We start from the raw sequence: 27,081 nt of genomic DNA, 5'->3' as shown, positions 1-27,081 counted from the left end.
GGCTTTACTGCCCCTAAAGGGTAATTTGGCTTTTCCGGCGGGTGGTGCTTTGGTCCCTTTCCAGAGGTGGGCTAAAATGGGAATTAGGTACTTATTCCATGTGGTAACTGAACAAGGGACATTAAAATAATTTGAGGAATTGAAGGAAGAGTATGGTTTGAGTGTGAATGACTGGTTAGCATATACACAATTACGACACTATGTAAATTCTTTACCGGCAGAATCATTAACTAATGTTTCCTGGGAAAAACTTAATGAAATACTGGGTCTTGAGGCACAGTCACGAGTGCCCCTGAGCTATTTTCATCGTGGTTTGAGGGACTCTTTGCAACAAATTGACTGTCACCGGGTGGCACAAGCCTGGAATGAGGAATTGCAGAGTAATCTATATCCTGAGCAGATTGATAAATGCCTTAAATCTATCACTACAGTCACAGACAATGCTACCTGGTGGGAGCTACAATATAAATTTCTGCTTCGGTTACACGTCTCCCCGCACAGAGCATATAAAGCCACGCTTCGAAAATTGGACAATTGCCCAAAATGTAATGATATTATGGCTCACTTGGGGCACATGTATTGGACATGTGCGCCAGTTAAAGCCTTTTGGACTGAACTGAGCAAACATGTCTCCCAAATTTGGAACCATACATGGAAACCAACTCCTAAACAACTGTTTGATCTTTTTGAAATACAGCAGCCTGCGCCGGCAGGATTCACAGCATTCTTGAAAAGGACAGTCTTAATGGCAAAGCGTGTCATATTGCAACTATGGTTGGTAACAGATCAGCCGAGTATAGCACACTGGAGGTCCGCAATGATTCAAGCTTGTGCCATAGAAAAGAAAGGTATAAGAGACTTAGAGGGGCATAATCGAACAGAAACGCCTATCTCCATGGGCGTTAATCTCCGAGAACGGGTCCGTGAAGGGGCGGAGTGAACCGTATTTTCAAAAAAAAATAGACGCCCATGTTTAATTTGCCAAGGTGTGAGCTGGGCGTTTTTGCTTTTCAGCGATAATGGAAAATGAAATCGCCCAGCTCAAAAACGAATAAATCCAAGGCATTTGTTCGTGGGAGGGGCCAGGATTCATAGTGCACTGGTCCCCCTCACATGCCAGGACACCAACCGGGCACCCTAGGGGGCACTTTTACAAAAACAAAAAAAAAGGTAAAAGAGCTCCCAGGTGCATAGCACCCTTCCCTTGGGTGTTGAGCCCCCCAAATCCCCCTCAAAACCCACTGCCCACACCATTACTATAGCCCTAAGAGGTGAAGGGGGGCACCTACATGTGGGTACAGTGGGTTTGGGGGGGTTGGACGACTAAGCATTAAGCAGCACAATTGTAACAGGTAGGGGGGGGATGGGCCTGGGTCCACCTGCCTGACGTCCACTGCACCCCCTAACAACTGCTCCAGGGACCTGCATACTGCTGCTTGGGAGGAGGGTATGACATTTGAGGGTGAAAGTAAAAAGTTGTGAAACATTATTTTTTTGTGGTGGGAGGGGGTTAGTGACCACTGGGGGAGTCAGGGGAGGTCATCCCCGACTCCCTCTGGGGGTCATCTGGTCATTTAGGGCACTTTTTGGGGCCTTATTCGTGAAAAAACAGGGTCCAGGAAAAGTGCCCTAAATTCTAGCTACAAACGCATCCATTATCGGCGAAAGGCGCCCATCTCTGTTCGGGTGATAACCACACCCCAGTTCCGCCTTCACCACGCCTCCGACACGCCCCCGTCTACTTTGTCCGCATCCGCGACGGAGTGCAGTTGAAAGCGTCCAAGGTTCGGCTTTCGATTATACCGCTTTATTTGTTTTTGTGAGAAAAACGCCCATCTCCCGATTTAGGTCGGAACTTGGGCGTTTTTCTCGTTCGATTATAAGCTGGTTAGCCTCCAAGAGAGGTGATCAGTTTTGTCACATTTGGTCTCCATTTTGGGACACTCTCACTCCAGTGGCAAGAAGCAAAATCATGAACTCTTGAAGTGATTTGGGGAGGGGGGGGATAGGGATAGAGGGTAGGAGGGGAGGAGGGGGGGAAGAGCTGTGTTCAAAAATGTTAAAAAATTCAGGCAGACCAAATATTATGTTGTATTGTATTTTACATTGTGTGAATTTATTGAATTGTCTGAATAAAAAGGATGATTAAAAAAAAAAAAATCAAAATGTCCAAAATATATTACATTTTACATATTTTGAAGTGCAATACAATCAGTTTTCATATTAAAAACTACAAATTTAACAACATATACATATAAATATGTTGTGTTTTGGAATTCTGCAGCTTCTGAATTCTGAAATCATGGTCGTGACTATTGAACAACTAATATCAGCACTGTTGCTATAATACACACATAGATTCCGACAATTTGTCAATTAAATCTGAAATCCATTAAATTGAGTCTATTAAATCAAGGGTTGGCTGTATATATATATATATATATTTTTTTTTTTTTAATTTTAGCTGATGCACAAGAGATTAAATAATACTTCAAGCAAACATATAACAGCTCCTAGTCAAATGATGCAACCTGACAAATTACAGTGCTTGGATTGCACAAAAATTATGTTACCCGATGCTATGGACACTGCTGTAAATAAGTTCATTTATATCTTCCTTCCAGCAAGCAACTGTGATCCGAGATGGGGCGAAGACTCAGATCAATGCAAATCAGCTAGTGGTGGGAGATCTGGTGGAAATCAAAGGAGGAGACAGAGTTCCAGCTGATATCAGGATCATTACAGCACAAGGATGCAAGGTATCACACTTTAACACAGATGAGCAAAATAAGCAAAATGGGTAGCCAGCTGCCAAAAGTAGTATTAGAGCAGGAACTGGAATGCCCTCCCGGTGGAGGTAGTGGAGACAAAAACAGTAATGGAATTCAAAAATGCATGGGATAGACATGTGGAGGTGTATTTTCAAAGCACTTACACTTACAAAGTTACATAGAAGCTCATTTTTCAGAGCACATAGACTTACAAAGTTAAATAGATTACTATCCACCTTATAATTGAAAGAGAAAAACGCCTAGATTTCGACCCAAATCGGGAGATAGACGTTTATCTCACAAAAACGAATAAATCGGTATAATGGAAAGCCGATTTTGGACGTTTTCAACTGCACTCCATCGCGGAAGCGTACAAAGTTGACGGGGGTGTGTCGGAGGCGTGGCGAAGGTGGAACTGGGGCATGGTTATCGGCCTAGGAGAGATGGGCGCCTTTCGCCGATAATGGAAAAAAAGTATGCGTTTGTAGCTAGAATTTAGGGCACTTTTCCTGGGCCCTGTTTTTTCACGAATAAGGCCCCCAAAAAGTGCCCTAAATGACCAGATTACCCCCAGAGGGAATCGGGGATGACCTCCCCTGACTCCCCCAGTGGTCACTAACCCCCTCCCACCACAAAAAATGATGTTTCACAACTTTTTATTTTCACCCTCAAATGTCATACCCACCTCCCTGGCAGCAGTATGCAGGTCCCTGGAGCAGTTGTTAGGGGGTGCAGTGGACTTCAGGCAGGTGGACCCAGGCCCATCCCCCCCTACCTGTTACAATTGTGCTGCTTAATGCTTAGTCGTCCAACCCCCCCAAACCCACTGTACCCACATGTAGGTGCCCCCTTCACCCCTTAGGGCTATAGTAATGGTGTAGACTTGTGGGCAGTGGGTTTTGAGGGGGATTTGGGGGGCTCAACACACAAGGGAAGGGTGCTATGCACCTGGGAGCTCTTCTACCTTTTTTTTGTTTTTGTAAAAGTGCCCCCTAGGGTGCCCGGTTGGTGTCCTGGCATGTGAGGGGGACCAGTGCACTATGAATCCTGGCCCCTCCCACGAACAAATGCCTTGGATTTATTTGTATTTGAGCTGGGCGCTTTCATTTTCCATTATCACTGAAAAACAAAAACGCCCAGCTCACAAATTGTCGAATAAAACATGGACGTCTATTTTTTTCGAAAATACGGTTCGGTCCGCCCCTTCACGGATCCGTTCTCGGAGATAAATGCCCATGGAGACAGACATTTTCGTTCAATTATGCCCCTCTATATAACTTTGTAAGTCTAAGTGCTTTGAAAATGAGTCCCAAAGGATCCCTTAATAAAAAGAGGATAGTATCAAAACACATCAACAGCTATAAGTTAATTTATGATGGGCAGGAGCGGTGCTTAGATGGCAGCTCTAGCAGTGAGAAACTGAGGCCAGTGCTAGATGGACTTCTATGGTCTGTGCCCCATATATGGCAAGAAAGCAGATCAATCAGTGATATGGTTCAAAACTTTATTTTCAGAGATTCGCCCGACACAGACTGTGTTTCGCCCACAAGGGCTGCGTCAGGGGCTCTACAAAAGCAAATAAAATCAAATACAATTAAAAACATATATATTTGTATAATACTATATCATAAAGCGTTAATAATGAAAAAGAAACCATATCAGATATATAAAATCAATCAAACACTTGGAAGGAGAAATCAAATATCGTCGAGGAAATAAACATAAATACTTGCATAAACCTATGTTTACAAACATACAAATTTAAATAACACAAATAAGGCATAACCATAAATTCTCTGTTATGCATATGATAATAATCTGAAATAGAGATAACTGATTTAGATAGCATAAAAACAATAGTCCAAACAATAATTAGCATAATGAAATATCATTTATACTTACATATATAAAGAATCAGACTCACAACAATTATAACAAAATACCTCATACAATTTTATCACTCAATAAAACTCACAAAAAATATATATATATATGGCGATATATATTTATAATACATTTAAAATGTCAATTATAATTATATATATACAAAAAAGGTAAAATAAAATATTAAAAGGACCAAAATAAATCATATGATTCAACAAGACAACGGCCACACAGAAAAGATTCTATGGCAGTACTTATTTAAAATGTCATTTTAAATAAGTACTGCCATAGAATCTTTTCTGTTTTATTGAGTGATAAAATTGTATGAGGTATTTTGTTATAATTGTTGTGAGTCTGATTCTTTATATATGTAAGTATAAATGATATTTCATTATGCTAATTATTGTTTGGACTATTGTTTTTATGCTATCTAAATCAGTTATCTCTATTTCAGATTATTATCATATGCATAACAGAGAATTTATGGTTATGCCTTATTTGTGTTATTTAAATTTGTATGTTTGTAAACATAGGTTTATGCAAGTATTTATGTTTATTTCCTCGACGATATTTGATTTCTCCTTCCAAGTGTTTGATTGATTTTATATATCTGATATGGTTTCTTTTTCATTATTAACGCTTTATGATATAGTATTATACAAATATATATGTTTTTAATTGTATTTGATTTTATTTGCTTTTGTAGAGCCCCTGACGCAGCCCTTGTGGGCGAAACACAGTCTGTGTCGGGCGAATCTCTGAAAATAAAGTTTTGAACCATATCACTGATTGATCTGCTTTGTTTGTCTCCACGTTGGATTTTGCGGATCGCTTGCCATCTTGTTTCTTAGCCCCATATATGGCAAGACAGATCAGGATGGACTGGAGGAGGTTTCAGTGGCAATTCCAGTAGTTGGGAAGCAGGGCCAGCGCAGGCCTCCCATCCATGAGTAGCTTGCCCCCTTCTCTCCCTCCCATCCATGTGCAGCTTGCCCCCTTCTCTTCCTCCCATCCATGAGCAGCTTGTCCCCTTCACTCCCTCCCCTCCCTCCCCTTCCCTCCCAGGCCTACCTTACATCTCTGGTGGTCTAGTGGCCTCTTCAGGGCAGGAAAGAACACCACTCTTTCCTGCCCACTGCCGCTGACCTGTTCACTGACGCCACTTATTGAAAATGGCTGCTGAGACTTCAAGCAGTGACCTCGCAAGACTTCACTGCTTGAAGTCTCAGCAGCCATTTTCAAGAAGCGGCGGCAGTGGGCAGGAAAGAAAGGGTTTTTTTTCCTGCCCCAAAGAGACCAGGTGTGCTACGGTAGGTTTGGGGGGGGGGGGGGGGGAGAAGGCCTGCCCGCCAGCCTGGAAACCCGGACAAATGGGCTGGCTGGAAAAAAACACACAGTATCAAAACACACACCAACAATCACATAAAATCATAAGTCTTAATTGCCATAGACAAAACTGCCAAAAAATCAGACTTGTTTTTATCCATCAATAAATGCCTTTACAAAATAAAACGTTTTCAATAGTTTCTTAAATTGTTGTTAGTCAGTGCAAAGTCTTAAATAACCTGGAAGAAGGTTCCACAAATTTCCCCCAACTATTGAAAAAATATGATTCCGTGTTTCTGATAAATGGCAAACAGGCACAAATAACTGATTCTTCGACATGGAACGAAAATCTCTTTGTGGTTCATACATGATCAAAGAGTCCATAAAATATTGTGGAGTTACACCATATGTACGTTGATGGATCAAAGTCAATATTTTATACTGTACTCAAAATTTTATAGGCAACCAATGCAAACATCCCAAAGTAGGAGAAACATACTCAAATCTCTTCATTCCCACAAGCAAATGAGCTGCTGCATTCTGAACAATCTGCAGAGCCTGTGTCAAAGGGAATTACAGTAATCTAAACACAATAATACCATGCTCTGCAGAATTGTATGAAAATCGCTTATAGGTATCATCCCCTTTAACTTACTCAACACATGTAACTGAAAGAAAGTAGTAGAGATCACATGATTTATCTGTGTTTGCTTACTTAAATCGTGATCTAACATCACACCCAAATTCTGAATAACGGATTTCACATGTAGGTTCATATCCTGATATTTCAGTGTAAACATAAACATCTCCCAACCTTTAAAGGGACATTCACATGCTCCTGATATTTCCTCCTTCACCTTGCTTTGTACCCAATGTGGCAAGCTAAGGCAATGTGCTTCCTCTTGTTCTCTTTCCCCTCAGGCCTCCTTCCATAGACTTGAAACTCATTAGGAATTATATAGTCCCTTCTCTCCCTCAGAGATGCCAGCCCGAGTTTTTTCTGTCTCTCCCTGAGGTTTCTTTGTGTCAGTCAGGTACAGAGAGGGCAACAGGGACACTGGGATAGCGTCCTAGACACCACAGCATATTACTCTGTACATCAAGACAAAACCATGCCAGTTTTACAGAAGTTTCTACTCTGCACTAGCTTGAAGGCCTATTCACTAAGGATTGTTAATGTCTTAACACAAGTTAAACAACACCATTTGTGTGTAATGCACATTAACCCCCGGATTCTGTATAGTTCGCCCAAATTTGTGAGCACAGATCCCAGAGCTGTGTGTAAACTAATTACTCAATTAGGTGCAAACAATCAATTAATGGCATTAACAAGCTCTTAATTGTCAGTAATTAGTTACATGCAGATCTGTACTATGCCTTACTCTATAACATGCATGCCTAAATTTCACAGTGCGCAACTCCAAAGGGGGTGTGGCCATGAGAGGGGCATAGGTGGGTCAGGGGCATTCCCAGAAATTAGACATGATGTTATAGAACACCTGCATTTGCGCGTCTAACTGCCATCAGTTAGGCGCAAGCATTTCCACCAGCCTTTGTCATCTGTAAATGGTTGTGTCCAAAGTTAGGCACGAAATGCATGCTAAGGTAGTATTCTTTAAGGGACACTCTGTGCAGAGCACTTTTCTTTACAAACACTAGCTTAGCGCAGATCATAACAGTGCCTGTGGGTGCCATTTATTGAATCTAGCCCTAAATCCAGATAATACACATATATGTGTTAACCATAACACAAAATATGACTTAACTTTAGCAAAATATTAATGAGTTGTAACATATGCAAATGCATACAAGACAGTTTATTAATATTAAAATAGCTGACTGTAAATTGATCTAAGCAAAATAGTTTGTGGTAACCCAAACAAGGTAATATTCATCAGGCTTGATTCAGTACAACTTTCCTCTATAGGAGAAAAACTTATTGAATCTGTTAACTTTTATGGGAGAACATTGGCAGTCTAATGGACCTGCTAATGCCTCAGCCCTGACCCCTCCCCAAGTAAAGAAGGGCAGCCATGGAGAATCAATCCCGTTCCCTCTATGAGCAACAACCTCAAAACCAAGCAACAATCCCCTGTCCCATCCAGAGCATGAATCTCTCCCAACCCAGAAGAGGTTCACCACTTCAAGTGTTCACTAGAAAGATCTCCAGCCCCTCTTCTCCCAGCACCCAGAAGAACCTTCCTGCTCACATCTATCCAGTTTGTTTTTTCTAGCAAAAACGGTGCCGGTACTCAAATGCTAGGCCACCCATCAGGGGTGGGGTAATTACAGAGGGATCCACCCCACAATATCACAGAATCTATGACAAGGCAGAATTGGTGTGTAGAGCCTGAGCTCTTTCATTAAAACTTGGGGTCCATGGGTCAATTGTAGCTGACAATGGAAAAGGTGCCGGTATTCAGTACCCCCAAGTACCCCCTCAAAAAAAGCCCTGCATCTATCTCTTCTGAAAGACTCGGAGTTCTTCTAGGTGGGAGCCATCTGCACTCATCCTTATCCCACCATTTTTGACTTTCTAAATGGCACCAACTGACTTGAGACTTCACTTTTTCTCGGCACATTTGGGGCCCAGAGCTCCAGTTGATTAACATGGGACTAATCAAGTTCTTTGTAAATTGGGACATCCTTCATTAAACCAACATAAGAGTGATCCCAAGATGATGATATACAATGTTTTCAAGATCACACAGATACAGTTCTAAAGAAGGGACCTGAAAAGTTTCAAAAACGTGTGTAGATCGTCATTTTTGGATAATTCAGTATGGCTGCATTACAGGTAAAAGAATATTTTTTTAAATTTATATATATATATATATATATATATATATATATATATATATATATATATATATATATATATATATAGCTTTTAACAATAAATTGGATGTCCTAAAGCAATACACATAAATCAGACAAACTAAAAGTCTCAGTTCGACTATGACTCCTATTTGTAGAGGAAAGATTTTAATTCCAGTTTATCTTATGAGGCTACTTCAGAAAAATTTGTGATTATTTCATGCAGGATTACCAGTTGACTCTATGTAAAATGGAAAGGCTGAATGAGTCCTGATTGAACCCCACTGAACCTACAGATCTACAGTCCTGGAACTACAAGACATACCTAGGACTGGCTCAGTCTATCCAGTTCACATGGAGCCAGTAGGTAACCATACAGTAGTTGCATAATGGGTGATAAAGGTATGCTACCTCTGTTTTTCCTTGCTAGGTAGACAACTCCTCTCTGACTGGGGAGTCAGAACCACAGTCCAGGACCCCAGAGTACACTCATGAGAGCCCCTTGGAGACCAGGAACATTGCCTTCTTCTCTACCATGTGCTTGGAAGGTAGGTTGGAGTTGCCTGTGTTTTATTCATTCTAAACAACAGGCTCTTACCAGCTCCAATTCTCTGCTTAATCTCTTCCTTGTCTTCAGGTACTGCCTTGGGTATCATCATCAACACTGGGGACCGTACCATCATTGGCAGAATTGCCAGCTTAGCCTCAGGGGTGGAAAATGAGAAGACGCCCATTGCCATTGAGATTGAACACTTTGTTGACATCATTGCTGGGCTGGCCGTATTCTTTGGTTTCACTTTCTTTGTGGTGGCTATGGTGATTGGGTACCCTTTCCTGAGGGCAATGGTATTCTTCATGGCCATTGTGGTGGCTTATGTACCAGAGGGTCTACTAGCCACTGTCACGGTGAGGAATTTTGTCAGTCTCTGTCTTGTTAGTTGATGAGTAACTTGGATGTTTTATATGTGCATAAGAGAGATAAGTGAATTTGCAAGAGATTATTTTAGTGAAAAAGCTTAGGAAGTTTGACATGCTTTGGTTTAATTGAACTAATTTCTTGCACCCTATATCTTAAGGTCTGTCTGTCACTGACTGCCAAGCGTCTGGCTCGCAAAAACTGTGTGGTGAAGAACCTGGAAGCTGTAGAGACCTTAGGATCCACTTCTGTGATTTGCTCAGATAAAACTGGAACCCTTACCCAAAACAGAATGACAGTGTCACATCTTTGGTTTGACAATCAGATCCATTCAGCCGACACCACTGAAGATCAGTCAGGTGAGTGGATTAATTCATCTTGCCTCCACTTCTTCCTCTCTCTCTTCTCTTTATCTTGTTTTCTCTCCTCTTTTCCTTCCTTCTACCTTTTCTTTGTCTCCTGCAGACTTAATCAGGGCAGCCAAACCCTCCAAAGTACTAGCATGTTAATGTCTAGACTTCTTATTATAAATAAGCTGCCTGATATTCAAAAGGGTTAACAGACAAAAAAGCACAAGAAGCCTCCAAAATGGGAGCCGGCGGAACGCAGTAAGCAGGGTATGCCAACATTTGAAGGGTGCCAGAAACTGCCATGCATACCCGTTGTGCTGTGCTCCACTGGCCACTGCAACCATACACTATAGCCCTCCCAAGACCTACCTTGAAGACCAGGACCTGCCCTGGTGGTGTAGTGGACTCTGCGGCTATGAGGGCAGGAAAGAATCCCACTCTTTCCTGCCTGGTGCTGCTGCTCTGTCTCTGCGCTGCGGACAGTGCTGCCGTGTTTAAAAAATTGACTGTTGAGATTTCCGGCTGCAGTCTTGCCAGTCTTCTAGTATGTGGAAGGGGGATGGCAGCGACGTCAACAATTGCAGTGGGGGGGGGGGGGGGGCATGTTTTGGCACAGTATAAGATAAACCAATGGACTACATTAGGGGCTTATAGCCCATTTAGTTATGTTTAAGCAAATGAGAGATCTGCGTGAAAGAAAATATTATTATTTTGACTTATGAAAACCACTTGTCCCTGAAACATGCTCAAAACAGAATAATCCATTTGTACAAAAGAGATAAGGTGGAGATGTAATTCCATTTGTTCCAATGAAAAGAAAGTTTAATTTTACTTCCAATCTTTATAACACCAGGCTTCCCAAGGCAGATTACAGCAACAGTTAAGATGAACCCATCAGTAAACAGGATATCCTCACTGAAATTTGGCCATATTGCATTGTATACTGTGCTTTTTTTGGAGAGAAAAAAAGGTGCCGGTACTCATTATGGGCGGGGTCACCACATATGACCCCACCCTATCATGGCTACACCCACATTAGCCACACCCCTTATACCAGCCATGGCGCATATAAACAGACATCATTGAAAATATTATACTAGTATAGGAGAAAAAAATAACGTGATTTTTTTCACTATAAATAAATTCTGTAAGCTGTTACAGCTCCAGTATACCCAGTGCAAAATAAGACAGCAGATGTAAATTCTCAAATTGGACATATTACAAACACTAAAATGAAAATAAAATGATTTTTTTCTACCTTTGTTGTCTGGTGACTTTGTTTTTCTATTCATATTGGTCCCAGTCTCTGATTCTGCTGCTCTCTATCTGTTCCCTTAACTTCGTTTCCAGGGCTTCTTTTCCATTTATTTCTTTACTTTCCTCCTTTTTTCTTCATTTTTTGCCATACATCCATAAGTAAAATCTGGGTCCTCTTCCATTGACTGGAGGAGGTATAATGTGGATCCAGCTTTTGCCTATTTTCTCCATCCATGTGCAGGTTTTCTCCTCTCTTCCCTTTCCCTCATCTCCATCCATGTGCATCTTCTTTTTTCTTTCCTCCCCTCCATCCATGTCCAGCACTTCTCCTCTCTCCTCCCCTCCATCCATGTCCAGCATTTGTCCTCTCTTCCCTCCCCTGTATCCATATAAAGCAATAATTCTTTCCCCTCTCCTCCATCCAAGTCCAGCATTTCTCCTCTCCCCACCAACCCCTCCATCCATCCATTTCCAGCAATTCTCCTCTATCTCCTGCTCTCTTCTCCTTCCATTTCCAGCATTTCTCCTCTCTTCCCTGCCCTCCCATCCATGTGCATCTCCTTTCTCTCTTCCCTCCCCTCCATCCATGTCCAGCATGTCTACTCTCTCCCCTGCCCTTCCCTCCCATGTCCAGCGAATCTCTTCTGTCCAATGTCCTCCCCTGCCATCCATGTCCAGCGATTCTCTTCTCTCCCTTTCCCTCCCCTCTCATCCATGTCCAACGATTCTCCTCTCTCCCTTGCCCTCCCCTTCCATCCATGTCCAGCGAATCTCTCTTCCCTGACCTCCCCTCCCATCCATGTCCAGTATGTCTCCTCCTTCCCCTGCTCTCCCCTCCCATCCATGTCCAGTGATTCTTCTCTGCCCCCTGTCCTCCCCTGCCATCCATGTCCAGCGATTCTTCTCTGCCCCCTGTCCTCCCCTGCCATCCATGTCCAGCAATTCTCCTCTCTCCCCTGTCCTCCCCTCCCATCTATGTCCAGCGATTCTCCTCTCTCCCCTGTCCTCCCCTCCCATCCATGTCCAGTGATTCTCCTCTCTCCCCTGTCCTCCATGTCCAGCAGTTCTTTCTTCCCTGCCCTCCCCTCCCATCCATGTCCAGCAATTCTCTTCCCTGCCCTCCCTTCCCATCCATGGCCAGCAATTCTCTTCCCTGCCCTCCCCTCCCATCCATGGCCAGTGATTCTCCTCTCTCCCCTGTCCTCCCATCCCATCCATGTCCAGCGATTCTCCTCTCTCTCCTGTCCTCCCCTCCCATCCATGTCCAGCAATTCTCCTCTCTCCCCTGTCCTCCCCTCCCATCCATGTCCAGCGATTCTCCTCTCTCCTCTCTCCCCTGTCCTCCCCTCCCATCCATGTCCAGGAATTCTCTCTCCCCTGCCCTCTCCTCCCATCCATGTCCAGCAATTCTCTCTTCCCTCCCCTCCCATCCATGTCCAGCAATTCTCTCTTCTCTGCCCTCCCCTCCCATCCATGTCCAGCAATTCTCCTCTCTCCCCTACCCTGCCCTCCCATTGATGTCCAGCAATTCTCTCTTCCCTGCCCTCCACTCCCATGATGTCCAGTGATTTTCCTCTATCCCCTGCCCTCCCCTCTCCCATGTCCAGCGATTCTTCTTCACCCAGCCCATCCTCCTTCTCCCAGCCCATCACCCTTCTCCACTGCCTGCCAGTGTCGGACTCGGCAGTGCGAATGGTGCAGGCAGTGTTGGAGCTTCCCTCTGCGAGTCCCGCCTATGTTGTTTCAACTTCCTGTTTCCGCATAGGCAGGACTCGCAGAGGGAAGCTCCAACACTGCCAGCCTCTCTCAATCGCTGCCTGCAACGTTTGCGCTGCCGAGTTCGACGTAGTAGTAAGTAGGGGAGTGAGAGGAAGGGTGTAGGACTTGCCGGGGAAAAAAGGTGCCAGTATGCCGTACCGGTGCGTACCGGCACAAAAAAAGCCCTGATTGTATATAATAGTGTAGAAAAAGGAGCACAAAATATAGCCTTTATTAGTTCTGTTTTCACCAGCTACAATAATTTTTAAGTAGTCTTAGTGATATTCAATTTTATTTTGTGATATTTATATCTACATATGGGAAGCTTTCAATTAAATCAAGTGAAAAATAAATATATTTTAGAATTGGAGCTTTGTTGTAAGGTTCTCATGCATGTTTATGTGGACATAACTCATGAATGTTCTAATGCTTCATTGGTATATAGTAACATAGTAGATGACGGCAGAGAATGACCTGTATGGTCCATCCAGTCTGCCCACAAGATAAACTCATATGTGCTACTTTATGTGTATACCTGACCTTGATTTGTATCTGCCATTTTCTGGGCACAGACCGTAGAAGTCTGCCCAGCACTAGCCCTGCCTCCCAACCACTAGCCCCGCCTCCCACCACCGGCTCTGCCACCCAATCTCTGCTAAGCTTCTGAGGATCCATTCCTTCTGAACAGGATTCCTTTATGTTTATCCCACGCATTTTGGAATTCTGTTACCATTTTCATCTCCACCACCTCCCGCGGGAGGGCATTCCAAGTACATCCAGTCTGCCCATAAGATAAACTCATATGTGCTACTTTATGTGTATACCTGACCTTGATTTGTTTCTGCCATTTTCTGGGCACAGACCGTAGAAGTCTGCCCAGCACTAGCCCTGCCTCCCAACCACTAGCCCCGCCTCCCACCACCGGCTCTGCCACCCAATCTCTGCTAAGCTTCTGAGGATCCATTCCTTCTGAACAGGATTCCTTTATGTTTATCCCACGCATTTTGGAATTCTGTTACCATTTTCATCTCCACCACCTCCCGCGGGAGGGCATTCCAAGTACATCCAGTCTGCCCATAAGATAAACTCATATGTGCTACTTTATGTGTATACCTGACCTTGATTTGTTTCTGCCATTTTCTGGGCACAGACCGTAGAAGTCTGCCCAGCACTAGCCCTGCCTCCCAACCACTAGCCCCGCCTCCCACCACCGGCTCTGCCACCCAATCTCCGCTAAGCTTCTGAGGAGCCATTCCTTCTGAACAGGATTCCTTTATGTTTATCCCACGCATTTTTGAATTCTGTTACCATTTTCATCTCCACCACCTCCCGCGGGAGGGCATTCCAAGTATCCACTGTCAGGATTGCAGGAGGTGAAAATTATTGCTGGACATACTTATATTAATATGAAATCAGTTTGACAATATTAAACCACCTTCTGACCTCTGATAAACTCTCCCCCCTCTCCTGCAGGAACCATTGAGGATGAAATGGGCCAAATGGTGCTCAGAGAGGCCTGATAGCCCTTTGGTTTCTCAATTACTCTTGATTAACATACCTTTTGTTCCATCTGGGAGCAGGGCTTCAGAGCAACCAAAGCTAGACAGTGTGGCTCCAGGACAACCTGTCAAAGTTGTCACCTTTCCTGACTTCAGAAAGTATCTGGAGTTCTGTAAAGGAAATAACTGGGAAAGAGAAGTTTTTGATCTCTCTCTGCTCCTGTTCCCTCTCAGTTCTTATTAGGTATAAAGCAGAGCTCACTAGGGCTCTCCCGCGCTCTCTGTCTTTCTCTGTGCAGCAGAGCACAGAGCTCAGCTTGGGGTCTACTGCCCCCCCTTTCTCTGTCCCCGGGCACTTCTCTGTGTCCAGGGCACTAGGTCTCCCTCTTTCTTTCTCCCTGCAGCAGAGGGCACGGGACTCTGCTGGGCTGTCTTTGTTTCTTCTTCTTTCTCTGCACACCTCCATCTTTAGCCACCAGAGCACCTGGCTCTGCTCCCCCCTTCTCAGACAGCTCTAATCCAAGGTTTCTTTCTTCCAATGAACAAACACCCTATCCTTTCTTTCTCCCTCCCTCTAAATACACACCCCAAGACAGCTTGTACCCTTTTTCCTGTACTAAGTGCTGTGAGCCAATACATATATGCAAATAGAATATACTTTATATATCCAAATCTGTGTGGATTGCGTATTCTTTGGGAACCCACTGCCTCTGTGAAGTGGACCCCGGGTCCACCCTAGACAACGATAGCTGACATCCACCACTCTCTCCGTGAATAAATACTTCCTGACATTTTTCTTGAGTCTGCCCCCCTTCAATCTTAGTTCATGCCCTCTAGTTCTACCGCCTTCCCATCTCCGGAAAAGGTTTGCTTGCGGATTAATACCTTTCAAATATTTGAACGTCTGTATCATATCATCCCTGTTTCTCCTTTCCTCCAGGGTATACATGTTCAGGTCAGCAAGTCTCTCCTCATACGTCTTGTAATGCAAATCCCATACCATTTTTGTAGCTTTTCTTTGCACCGCTTCGATTCTTTTTACATCCTTAGCAAGATACGGCCTCCAAAACTGAACACAGTACTCCAGGTGGGGCCTCACCAACAACTTATACAGGGGCATCAACACCTCCTTTCTTCTGCTGGTCACACCTCTCTCTATACAGCCTAGCAACCTTCTAGCTACGCCACTGCCTTGTCACCAGTGGTGTGCAAGAGCCGCTTGTTAAATTCTGACAGCTCTTGCGAGCCGGTTGTTGTTGGGGGCGAGCCGGCTCCATTGCGGGAGGTAAGCATAGCAGGAGGGCGCCATCACAGGCCATGCTTACCTCCCCTGCCGCTCCGAAGCATGTCCAAAGATGTCCTTTGCTCCCACCGTCCCCTCCCGCTCCCCTCCGTCTTTTATTAATTACCTCCGTCGAAGCGCGCACCATTTAAAGCCCTGCTGCATGTTGGCCGTCTCCAGGCTTCCCCTGCTTGATTCGGATGATGTTCGTGCCTTAGTCCCGCCTTCATTCTGACGTCATTTCCTTTTTTCGCGAAGGCGGGACTAAGGCACGAACATCATCCGAATCAAGCAGGGGAAGCCTGGAGACAGCCAGCACGCAGCAGAGCTTTAAATGGCGCGCTTCGACGGAGGTAATTAAAAAAAGACGGAGGGGAGGGTGGGAGCGAAGGACATCTTTGGACATGCTTTGGAGCGGCAGGGGAGGGAGGAGAATCGCTGGATGGGTAGAGGGGGGCAGGGGAGAGACCTGCTGGGCATGGGTGGGTAGAGGGGGGCAGGGGAGAGACTTACTGAGCATGGGTGCGTAGAGGGGGGCAGGGGAGAGACTTGCTGAGCATGGGTGGGTAGAGGGGGGCAGGGGAGAGACTTGCTGGGCATGGGTGGGTAGAGGGGTGCAGGGGAGAGACTTGCTGGGCATGGGTGCGTAGAGGGGGACAGGGGAGAGACCTGCTGGGCATGGGTGGGTAGAGGGGGGCAGGGGAGAGGCTTGCTGGGCATGGGTGGGTAGAGGGCGGCATGGGAGAGACCTGCTGGGCATGGGTGGGTAGAGGGGGCAGGGGAGAGACTTACTGAGCATGGGTGCGTAGAGGGGGCAGGGGAGAGACCTGCTGGGCATGGGTGGGTAGAGGGGGGCAGGGGAGAGAAGAGAATTGCTGGGTATGGATGGATAGAGAGGGGCAGGGGAGAGAGGAGAGTTTCAGGACATGGATGGAGGGGAGAGCAAGAGAAATTCTGGACATGGATGGAGGGGAGGGAAGGGAGAGAGAAGAAATGCTGGACATGGAGGGAAGATAGAGGAAGGAGATTAGATGAGGGAAAAGGAAGTGAGGAGAGAAACTGCACATGGATGGAGAAAATAGGCAGTAGTTGGATCCACTGTACAGTCAAGTCTGCAGAGGACCAGAAATGAAGAAGAAAGGAGGAAAGAAAAGAAATAAATGGAAAGGAAGCCCTGGAAACGGAGTCAAGGGAACAGATAGAGAGCAGCAGGATCAGATACTGGACCAGCATGATCAGAGAAACAAAGTCACCAGACAACAAAGGTAGAAAAAAAATAATTTTATTTTCATTATAGTGTTTGGAATATGTCCACTTTGAGAATCAGGTGCTGAACGTTAAAAGTTTATATTTATTTACTTATTTATGGCATTTTATCCCATATTAAACATGAATTAGGTTGGAACCTGGGATAATTTAATTTTTTTTTTCCTGGAGAGAGTAATGTGTTGGCCCCCCCCCCCCCCCCGGGGTATAGCCAGCTCTGCAATTTTTTTTGGGGGGGGGGCACAGAGCTGGGTGGAGGGCGCAGTGGTGGACGGGGGGCCCAGAGGTGGATGGGGGGGCGCCGAGGTGGATGGGGGGGGGCGCCGAGGTGGACCATGGAGAGAGCCTGTTGTTAAAAATTTACCAGCACACCACTGCTTGTCACACTGTTTCGTCGCCTTCAGATCCTCAGATACTATCACCCCCAAGATCCCTCTCCCCATCCGTACATATCAGACTCTCACCGCCTAACACATACGTCTCCCATGGATTTCTACTCCCTAAGTGTATCACTTTGCATTTCTTCGCATAGAACTTTAATTGCCAAACCTTAGACCATTTTTATTTTTTTTGGGGGGGGGGGGATTGGGGTTTTGTTTAAAAATAATTTTTAAAAACCTGAAGTTTCAACTTTGTGTAATGTTATGTATTTCAGATTTATGACTTATTTTATTTTCAAGCAGTTTATTCTTGTTTATTTCTGTCGTTGTTATTGTTCCTTTATGGATTGATATTGATCCAAATTGTTTACTAAAGACTTCTTTAAGTTTCAAACCTTAGACCATTCTTCTAGCTTCTGCAGATCCTTTTTCATGTTTTCCACTCCCTCCGGGGTGTCCACTCTGTTACAAATCTTAGTATCATCTGCAAAAAGGCAAACTTTACCTTCTAACCCTTTGGCAATGTCACTCACAAATATATTGAACAGAATCGGCCCCAGCACAGATCCCTGAGACACTCCACTACTCACCTTTCCCTCATCCGAGCAAATTCCATTAACCACCACCCTCTGGCGTCTGTCCGTCAACCAGTTCCTAATCCAGTTCACCACGTCGGGTCCTATCTTCAGCCTCTCAAGTTTATTCAAGAGCCTCCTGTGCGGTACCGTGTCAAAAGCTTTGCTGAAATCTAAGTAGATTACGTCTATAGCACGTCCATGATTCAATTCTCCGGTCACCCAGTCAAAGAATTCAATGAGATTCGTTTGGCACGATTTACCTTTGGTAAAACCATGTTGTCTCGGATCTTGCAACTTATTGGCTTCCAGGAAATTCACTATCCTTTCCTTCAGCATTGCTTCCATTACTTTCCCAATAACCGAAGTGAGGCTTACCGGCCTGTAGTTTCCAGCTTCTTCCCTATCACCACTTTTGTGAAGAGGGACCACATCCGCTCTTCTCCAATCCCACGGAACCTCTCCCGTCTCCAAGGATTTATTAAACAAATCTTTAAGAGGACCAGCCAGAACCTCTCTGAGCTCCCTGAATATCCTGGGGTGGATCCTGTCCGGTCCCATGGCTTTGTACATTTTTAGATTTTGAAGTTGTTCATACACACTCTCTTTCGTGAATGGTGCTATATCCACTCAGTTCTCATATGTACTTTTGCCAGTCAATCATGGTCCTTCTCCAGGATTTTCTTCTGTGAAAACAGAACAAAAGTATCTATTTAGCAAATTTGCTTTTTCTTCATCATTATCTACATAGCGGTTCGCAGCATCTTTCAGTCTCACAATTCCCTTTTTAGTCTTCCTCCTTTCACTAATATACCTGAAGAAATTTTTGTCACCCCTCCTTACATTTCTAGCCATTTTTTCTTCTGCTTGCGCTTTCGCCAGACGTATCTCTCTCTTGGCTTCTTTCAGTTTCATCCGGTATTCCTCTCTGTGTTCCTCTTCTTGAGTTTTTCTGTATTTCATGACTGCCAGCTCTTTAGCCTTTATTTTTTCAGCCACTTGCTTGGAGAACCATATCGGTTTCCTTTTTTCTTGCTTTTATTTACTCTCTTTACATAAAGGTTTGTGGCCCTGTTTATAGCTTCTTTCAGCCTGGACCACTGTCCTTCCACTTCTCATTCGCCCTCCCATCCCATCAGCTCCTTCCTCAGGTATTCCCCCATTTTACTAAAGTCAGCACGCTTGAAATCCAGGACTTTGAGGTTTGAGTGGCCGCCCTCCACTTCAGCTGTCATGTCAAACCAAACCGTTTGATGGTCACTGCTGCCCAGGTGAGCACCCACTCGGACATTTGACACACTATCCCCATTTGCGAGCACCAGATCCCATCATCGCTTCCTCTCTCGTGGGTTCCGTCACCATTTGTCTGAGCAGAGCACTTTGAAAAGCATCCACGATCTCTCTACTTCTTTCCGATTTTGCAGATGGAACCTTCCAATCTACATCCGGCAGATTGAAATCTCCCAGCAACAGCACTTCTCTCTTCTTTCCTAACTTTTGAATATCCGCGATCAGATCCTTATCTAGTTCCTCCAATTGTGTCAGGGGGTCTGTAGACAACACCCACGTGGACAGAGGTTCTATCATCTCTTTCTAAGGTAATCCATATTGCTTCTTCTTTTCCCCAGGTCCCTGTCATTTCAGTCGCCGTGATATCATTTCTCACATACAGAGCTACTCCTCCACCTTTACGACCATCTCTATCCTTCCTAAAAAGATTATAGCCTGGTATGTTTGCATCCCATTCATGGGAACCATTTAGCCATGTCTCTCCAACATCAGGGCTTGAGGGTCATGAACTTTATTGCTTAGACTGTGAGCATTTGTGGTCATCGTTTTCCATCTTCATTTCCTGGTATGTGTTTCAACATTAGTGATTTGGGGGTGTCTTATCCCTTTGGGTACCTTCCTATCTTTTTGTTCCACCTTCATTGCTTTTCCTTCCGCCTCCATTCTATTTTCAGGAACATCACAGTGCTGTAATGAAGCAAAAGAATTCTGTAGGGGCAACACTTGTGAGGGCGGATGATTCTGTGTTACATAACAAAGTCTGCATGAGCCTACCGTGAACCATCTATTCTTAGGTGGTTTTATCCTTTGAGGCAGTGGTGTGAATTTGGCTTGATTCTGTGCAGTATGATTTTGTGGAGTCTTTGAAGCTGCTTTAAGTGCATCTAATTCCTGCTTTACTTTATTGAGCTCCTGTTTTAAACTAGCGAGCTGATGACATATAGGACAAGCCTTTAGTCTCTAGATGATTGGCCTTAAAACTAAAGCACCACAATTATTACAGAGAATAAGAGTCATCCTGATTTATTGGAATGGGTATGAATAGGTATGCTATGATGGGGTTAATAGTATGCAAGATTAACTTTACTTTTCTGCCACATAGGCAGAGAGATTTGTATTTGGGTGGAGTCAATTTGTGATAAGTAGTGTATTTAGGAAAGCTATTTAGGAAGTGGAAGTCTTGGGGTAGATTGGGAGGGCTTAAAATTTAAAACCTGTGGAATGTGTTTGCTGTAAAACCTATCTCTATAACTGTATTAAGCCACTTATCTACACAGCTGGTTGGGATAAGGGGAAGACAAGGCTACAAAATGCACCATAAATGTCCAAAAGCACAGTTTTAGAGTAGGAATATCCAGGAATAAAGCCAGCACAAGTCTTATCTGAGTGAGTTTCCTTCAGGCAGGAGACAAGCAAGGACCTTGAAGCTGCCCAACGCTCAACAGAAACTAGCCACTCCTAATCCTTTAGATTGTCTGTAGAAAACCAGGTGGGGTGGGGGAGGGGGAGAGGGAGAGTTCAGCACAATTTTAGCAAAAGAAAGAGAGTTCTAATACTATCTGGCAATTTTGAAATCTGAAATCTAGTTTTCGGATTTTCAGATATCAATAAACCAGTTTGAAAACAATCAGATCACAACAGTCAGATCACAATATTTGCAGAGCAGATATTCAGGCTGATATTTAGTGCCAGCAGCCACATAGCTAAGCAGCCAAAGATAGGACCTGGCTTTCTGCAGACAATCTTAAGTAGAGGAGTGTGGTAGCCGTGTTAGTCCACTCTTAAGGTTATCAATAGAAATCAAACAAAATAAAACATGGAAAAGAAAATAAGATGATACCTTTTTTATTGGACATAACTTAATACATTTCTTGATTAGCTTTCGAAGGTTGCCCTTCTTCCTCAGATCGGAAATAAGCAAAATTTTGCTTATTTCCGATCTGAGGAAGAAGGGCAACCTTCGAAAGCTAATCAAGAAATGTATTAAGTTACAGTGGGGGAAATAAGTATTTGATCCCTTGCTGATTTTGTAAGTGTGCCCACTGACAAAGACATGAGCAGCCCATAATTGAAGGGTAGGTTATTGATAACAGTGAGAGATAGCACATCACAAATTAAATCCGGAAAATCACATTGTGGAAAGTATATGAATTTATTTGCATTCTGCAGAGGGAAATAAGTATTTGATCCCCCACCAACCAGTAAGAGATCTGGCCCCTACAGACCAGGTAGATGCTCCAAATCAACTCGTTACCTGCATGACAGACAGCTGTCGGCAATGGTCACCTGTATGAAAGACACCTGTCCACAGACTCAGTGAATCAGTCAGACTCTAACCTCTACAAAATGGCCAAGAGCAAGGAGCTGTCTAAGGATGTCAGGGACAAGATCATACACCTGCACAAGGCTGGAATGGGCTACAAAACCATCAGTAAGACGCTGGGCGAGAAGGAGACAACTGTTGGTGCCATAGTAAGAAAATGGAAGAAGTACAAAATGACTGTCAATCGACAAAGATCTGGGGCTCCACGCAAAATCTCACCTCGTGGGGTATCCTTGATCATGAGGAAGGTTAGAAATCAGCCTACAACTACAAGGGGGGAACTTGTCAATGATCTCAAGGCAGCTGGGACCACTGTCACCACGAAAACCATTGGTAACACATTACGACATAACGGATTGCAATCCTGCAGTGCCCGCAAGGTCCCCCTGCTCCGGAAGGCACATGTGACGGCCCGTCTGAAGTTTGCCAGTGAACACCTGGATGATGCCGAGAGTGATTGGGAGAAGGTGCTGTGGTCAGATGAGACAAAAATTGAGCTCTTTGGCATGAACTCAACTCGCCGTGTTTGGAGGAAGAGAAATGCTGCCTATGACCCAAAGAACACCGTCCCCACTGTCAAGCATGGAGGTGGAAATGTTATGTTTTGGGGGTGTTTCTCTGCTAAGGGCACAGGACTACTTCACCGCATCAATGGGAGAATGGATGGGGCCATGTACCGTACAATTCTGAGTGACAACCTCCTTCCCTCCGCCAGGGCCTTAAAAATGGGTCGTGGCTGGGTCTTCCAGCACGACAATGACCCAAAACATACAGCCAAGGCAACAAAGGAGTGGCTCAGGAAGAAGCACATTAGGGTCATGGAGTGGCCTAGCCAGTCACCAGACCTTAATCCCATTGAAAACTTATGGAGGGAGCTGAAGCTGCGAGTTGCCAAGCGACAGCCCAGAACTCTTAATGATTTAGAGATGATCTGCAAAGAGGAGTGGACCAAAATTCCTCCTGACATGTGTGCAAACCTCATCATCAACTACCGCTGTGCTTGCCAACAAGGGTTTTGCCACCAAGTATTAGGTCTTGTTTGCCAGAGGGATTAAATACTTATTTCCCTCTGCAGAATGCAAATAAATTCATATACTTTCCACAATGTGATTTTCCGGATTTAATTTGTGATGTGCTATCTCTCACTGTTACCAATAACCTACCCTTCAATTATGGGCTGCTCATGTCTTTGTCAGTGGGCACACTTACAAAATCAGCAAGGGATCAAATACTTATTTCCCCCACTGTATGTCCAATAAAAAAGGTATCATCTTATTTTCTTTTCCATGTTTTATTTTGTTTGATTTCTATTGATAACCTGCAGACAATCTAAAACGATTAGGAGGGGCTAGTTTCTGTTGAGAGCTGGGCAGCTTGAAGGTCCTCACTTGTCTCCTGCCTCCAGGAAACTCACTCAGATAAGATTTGTGCTGGCTTTCTTCCTGGATATTCCTACTCTAAAACTGTGCTTTTGGACATTTATGGTGCATTTTGTAGCCTTGTCTTCCCCTTATCCCAACCAGCTATGTAGATAAGTGGCTTAATACAGTTCTAGAGAGAGGTTTTACAGCAAACACATTCCACACGTTTTATATTTTAACCCCCCCACCCCCCACACCCTGCCCCTCATCCCACCCACCCCAAGACTTCCACTTCCTAAATAGCTTTCCTAAATACACTACTTATCACAAATTAACTCCACCCAAATACAAATCTCTCTACCTGTGTGGCTGAAGAGTAAAGTAAATCTTGCATACTATTAACCCCATCATAGCATACCTATTCATACACAATAAATCAGGATGACTCTTATTCTCTGTAATAATTGTGGTGCTTTAGTTTCAAGGCCAATCATCTGGGCACTAAAGGCTTGTCCTATATGTCATCAGCTGGCTAGTTTAAAACAAGAGCTCAGTAAACTAAAGGAGGAATTAGATGCACTTAAACCAGCTTCAAAGACTCCACAAAATCATACTGCACAGAATCAAACCAAATTCACACCACTGCCTCAAAGGATAAAACCACCAAAAAATAGATGGTTCACAGTAGGCTCAGGCAGACTTCGTTATGTGACATACAAGCATCCGCCCTCACAAGTGTTGCCCCTACAGAATTCTTTTACGCCATTACAGCACTGTGATATTCCTGAAAATAGAACGGATGCAGAAGAAAAAGGAATGAAGGTGGAACAAAAAGATAGGAAGGTACCCAAAGGGATAAGATACCCCCAAATCACTAATGTTAAAACACATACCAGGAAATGTAGATGGAATGCGATGACCACAAATGCTCGCAGTCTAAGCAATAAAGTTCATGACCTTCAAGCCCTGATGGTGGAGGCAGACTTAGACGTTGTTGCAATCACAGAGACGTGGCTAAATGGTTCCCATGAATGGGATGCAAACATACCAGGCTATAATCTATTTAGGAAGGATAGAGAGGGTCGAAAAGGTGGAGGAGTAGCTCTGTATGTGAGAAATGATGTCACAGCGACTGAAATGACAGGGAACTGGGGAAAAGAAGAAGCGATATGGATCACCTTAAAAAGAGATGATAGAACCTCAGTCCACGTGAGTGTTGTCTACAGACCCCCGACACAACTGGAGGAACTAGATAGGGATCTGATCGCGAATATTCAAAAGTTAGGAAAGAAGAGAAAGGTGCTGTTGCTGGGAGATTTCAATCTGCCGGACGTAGATTGGAAGGTTCCGTCGGTGGAATCGGAGAGAAGTAGACAAATCGTGGATGCTTTCCAAAGTATTTTGCTCAGATAAATGGTGACGGAACCCACGAGGGAGGGAGCGACGCTGGATCTGGTGCTCGCAAATGGAGATAGCGTGTCAAATATCCGAGTGGGTGCCCACCTGGGCAACAGTGACCATCAAACGGTTTGGTTTGATATAACGGCTGCTCTACTCAGCTGATGGACAACATTTTTCTGCTCTCTTCCCCCTAAGTTCAGGCATCTTCCACCCACACCAGTGCCCCCCCTAGAACCGGCATCTTTCACCCTTGCTCCATCCCTTCCCTGAACTAGCATCTTCCACCCATGCTTGCGCTCCTCCAGAACAGATATCATCCACCTGTGCCCATGCCCCTCCCCAGAACTGGCATCTTCCACCTGTGCCCTCTCCCCAAGATCCAGCATCGTGGGCTGAATATTATCAAAGTGCCAGTATAGTGCACAAACAGAGAAATTTCACAGATTTTACACTTCCCAAGATCTTGCCAGTTCCTAGGATCCTATGTTCCTGACATTAACAACATTTCAGCACATTTTATCAGAGAAGTCTTCAAAGGAAGCATATGGGAACGCAGAAGATCCAAAATGCCTTGAGTAAGACAACCAAACAAATCATAGTGCTGGAGACAACAGTTCAATCTTCATAAATCAAAACCACTATCTGTAGAGCTGATTTCCTAAAGAATCAAGTCCATTGTATTGATGAAATGAAAACAGACTTTAAGGAGGTCATTTTATAAAGGAGTTTTTGGATGTATATGCCAATACAAATTGTACAACTCACTTCTACCCAGATCAATGCCACTGAATAAGAAGCCCGTAATATGCTATCTCTATTTCATATGATGAGTTCCATGCAGTGTGGTGGACAGACTCAGAGGACTTTGGATTCATTGCATGTCTTCATTGCTGCATGACCTTCTAAAAATCTTTACATTCCTTTCCTCACGGGAAGCAGTATCCTTCTAATTCTTGGTGCTTTTCTCTCAGGGCAGAGTTTTGATCAGACATCAGACACATGGAGGGCCCTTTCCAAAGTTGTGAGCCTCTGCAACCGTGCAGCCTTCAAACCGGGTCAGGAAAATGTACCGGTGCCTAAGGTAGGACTTAGAAATGAATGCCAAACCAGTGAGCTGTATGGATCCTCAGGGTTCCATAGATAACTTTCCATAATCCCATCTACAATGGTCACAGTTAGGGCAGGGGCAGCAGAACACCTTTTTGGTGGCAGGGGCCAAACAAATCATATTCTAGCCCTGCTCCCAAGCTGTCCAATTGCTGATGACGTGGTGGGCAAAATATTGGTCAGACTTTGGCCCCATTTTTAAACCTGGTTCTGGAGGTACCCTAGCCAGTCAGGTTTTCAGGATATCCACAATGAATATCCTTGAGAGAGATTTGCATGCATTGCTTCCTCTGCATGCAAATCCCTCTCCTGTTTTCTTAACATTTTTCCCTCTTACAGAAAATTGTTATTGGTGATGCATCTGAAACTGCGCTGCTGAAATTTTCTGAAATAACCATTGGTAACGTTATGGAGTACAGAGACCGCTTCAGGAAAGTTGCTGAGATGCCCTTCAACTCTACCAACAAGTTCCAGGTAATGAGGAGACATTCCCCAAATGAACCTGAGATCAGGCTACTCACAGAGGTCTGACCCATTCTCTCAGCTCCTCCCTGATGTGTATCTTAGCTCTCAAAGTTCACAGTCTACTAGATCTTTATTTCATTTAGTCCATGAACAAATTTCTGACTTTCCATTTCACATGGTTCCTCTCTCAGTCCCCCTATTTCTGTCTCTCTTTTGCTTGTGGCCTAGTGATGAGAACATTCTCAAAACAGCATCTGCGACCTCTACTACTACTACTACTACTTAACATTTCTAAAGCGCTACTAGGGTTACGCAGCGCTGTACAATTTAACATGGAAGGACAGTCCCTACTCGAAGAGCTTATAATCTAAAGACAAAAGTACAGTTAATCTGATAGGTCAGACAGATTGGGGCAACCTATATGTTCGAAAGGTTAGGTTCCGAATGCAGCATTGAAGAGGTGAGCTTTAAGCAAGGATTTGAAGATGGGTAGGGAGGGGGCTTGGCGTAGGGATTCAGGAAGATTGTTCCAGGCATAGGGTGAGGCAAGGCAAAAAGAGCGGAGCCTGGAGTTGGCAGTGGTGGAGAAGGTTACTGAGAGGAGGGATTTGTCATGTGAGCAGAGGTTACGGGCAGGAACGTAGGGGGAGATGAGGGTAGAGAGGTAGTGAGGAGCAGCAGACTGAGTGCATTTGTAAGTAAGGAGGAGAAGCTTGAATTGGATGCGGTATCTGATCGGAAGCCAGTGAAGCGACTTGAGGAGAGGGGTGATATATCGGTTCTGGCGGAATATAAGACGTGCGGCAGAGTTCTGAATGGATTGAAGGGGGGAAAGATGGCTGAGTGGGAGGTCAGTTAGGGGTCATGCCAATCCAATTTGTTAGCATTTAACTTTCAAAAAGGAGGCTATGATAAAATTAGAAGAATGGTGAAAAAAAGAGGAGCAGCTAAGAAGGTCAAAACTTTACATCAGGCGTGGATGCTGTTCAAAAATACCATACTAGAAGCCCAGACCAAATATATTTCATGTATTAAAAAAGGAGGAAGGAAAAC

At 44.4% G+C, this 27,081-nt stretch overlaps 1 protein-coding gene across 1 annotated transcript in view; it reads left to right on the top strand.

Annotated features, from left to right (window-relative positions):
* Positions 1-27,081, top strand: part of ATP4A (ATPase H+/K+ transporting subunit alpha) — a 119,485-nt gene that overhangs the window by 20,438 nt on the left and 71,966 nt on the right. Inside the window, exons 6-11 of the mRNA XM_030212637.1 lie at positions 2,625-2,759; positions 9,229-9,346; positions 9,436-9,704; positions 9,875-10,073; positions 25,428-25,537; positions 25,903-26,037. Of these exons, the coding sequence (XP_030068497.1) occupies positions 2,625-2,759; positions 9,229-9,346; positions 9,436-9,704; positions 9,875-10,073; positions 25,428-25,537; positions 25,903-26,037 (966 nt within the window). The remainder of the gene's footprint in view (positions 1-2,624; positions 2,760-9,228; positions 9,347-9,435; positions 9,705-9,874; positions 10,074-25,427; positions 25,538-25,902; positions 26,038-27,081) is intronic.

The sequence above is a fragment of the Microcaecilia unicolor genome, chromosome 8 (genome assembly GCF_901765095.1).
Source record: "Microcaecilia unicolor chromosome 8, aMicUni1.1, whole genome shotgun sequence".
In the NCBI taxonomy this organism is placed as follows: domain Eukaryota; kingdom Metazoa; phylum Chordata; class Amphibia; order Gymnophiona; family Siphonopidae; genus Microcaecilia; species Microcaecilia unicolor.
The sequence above is the reverse complement of the archived record's forward strand: the minus strand, read 5'-3'. Positions and strand labels throughout refer to the sequence as shown.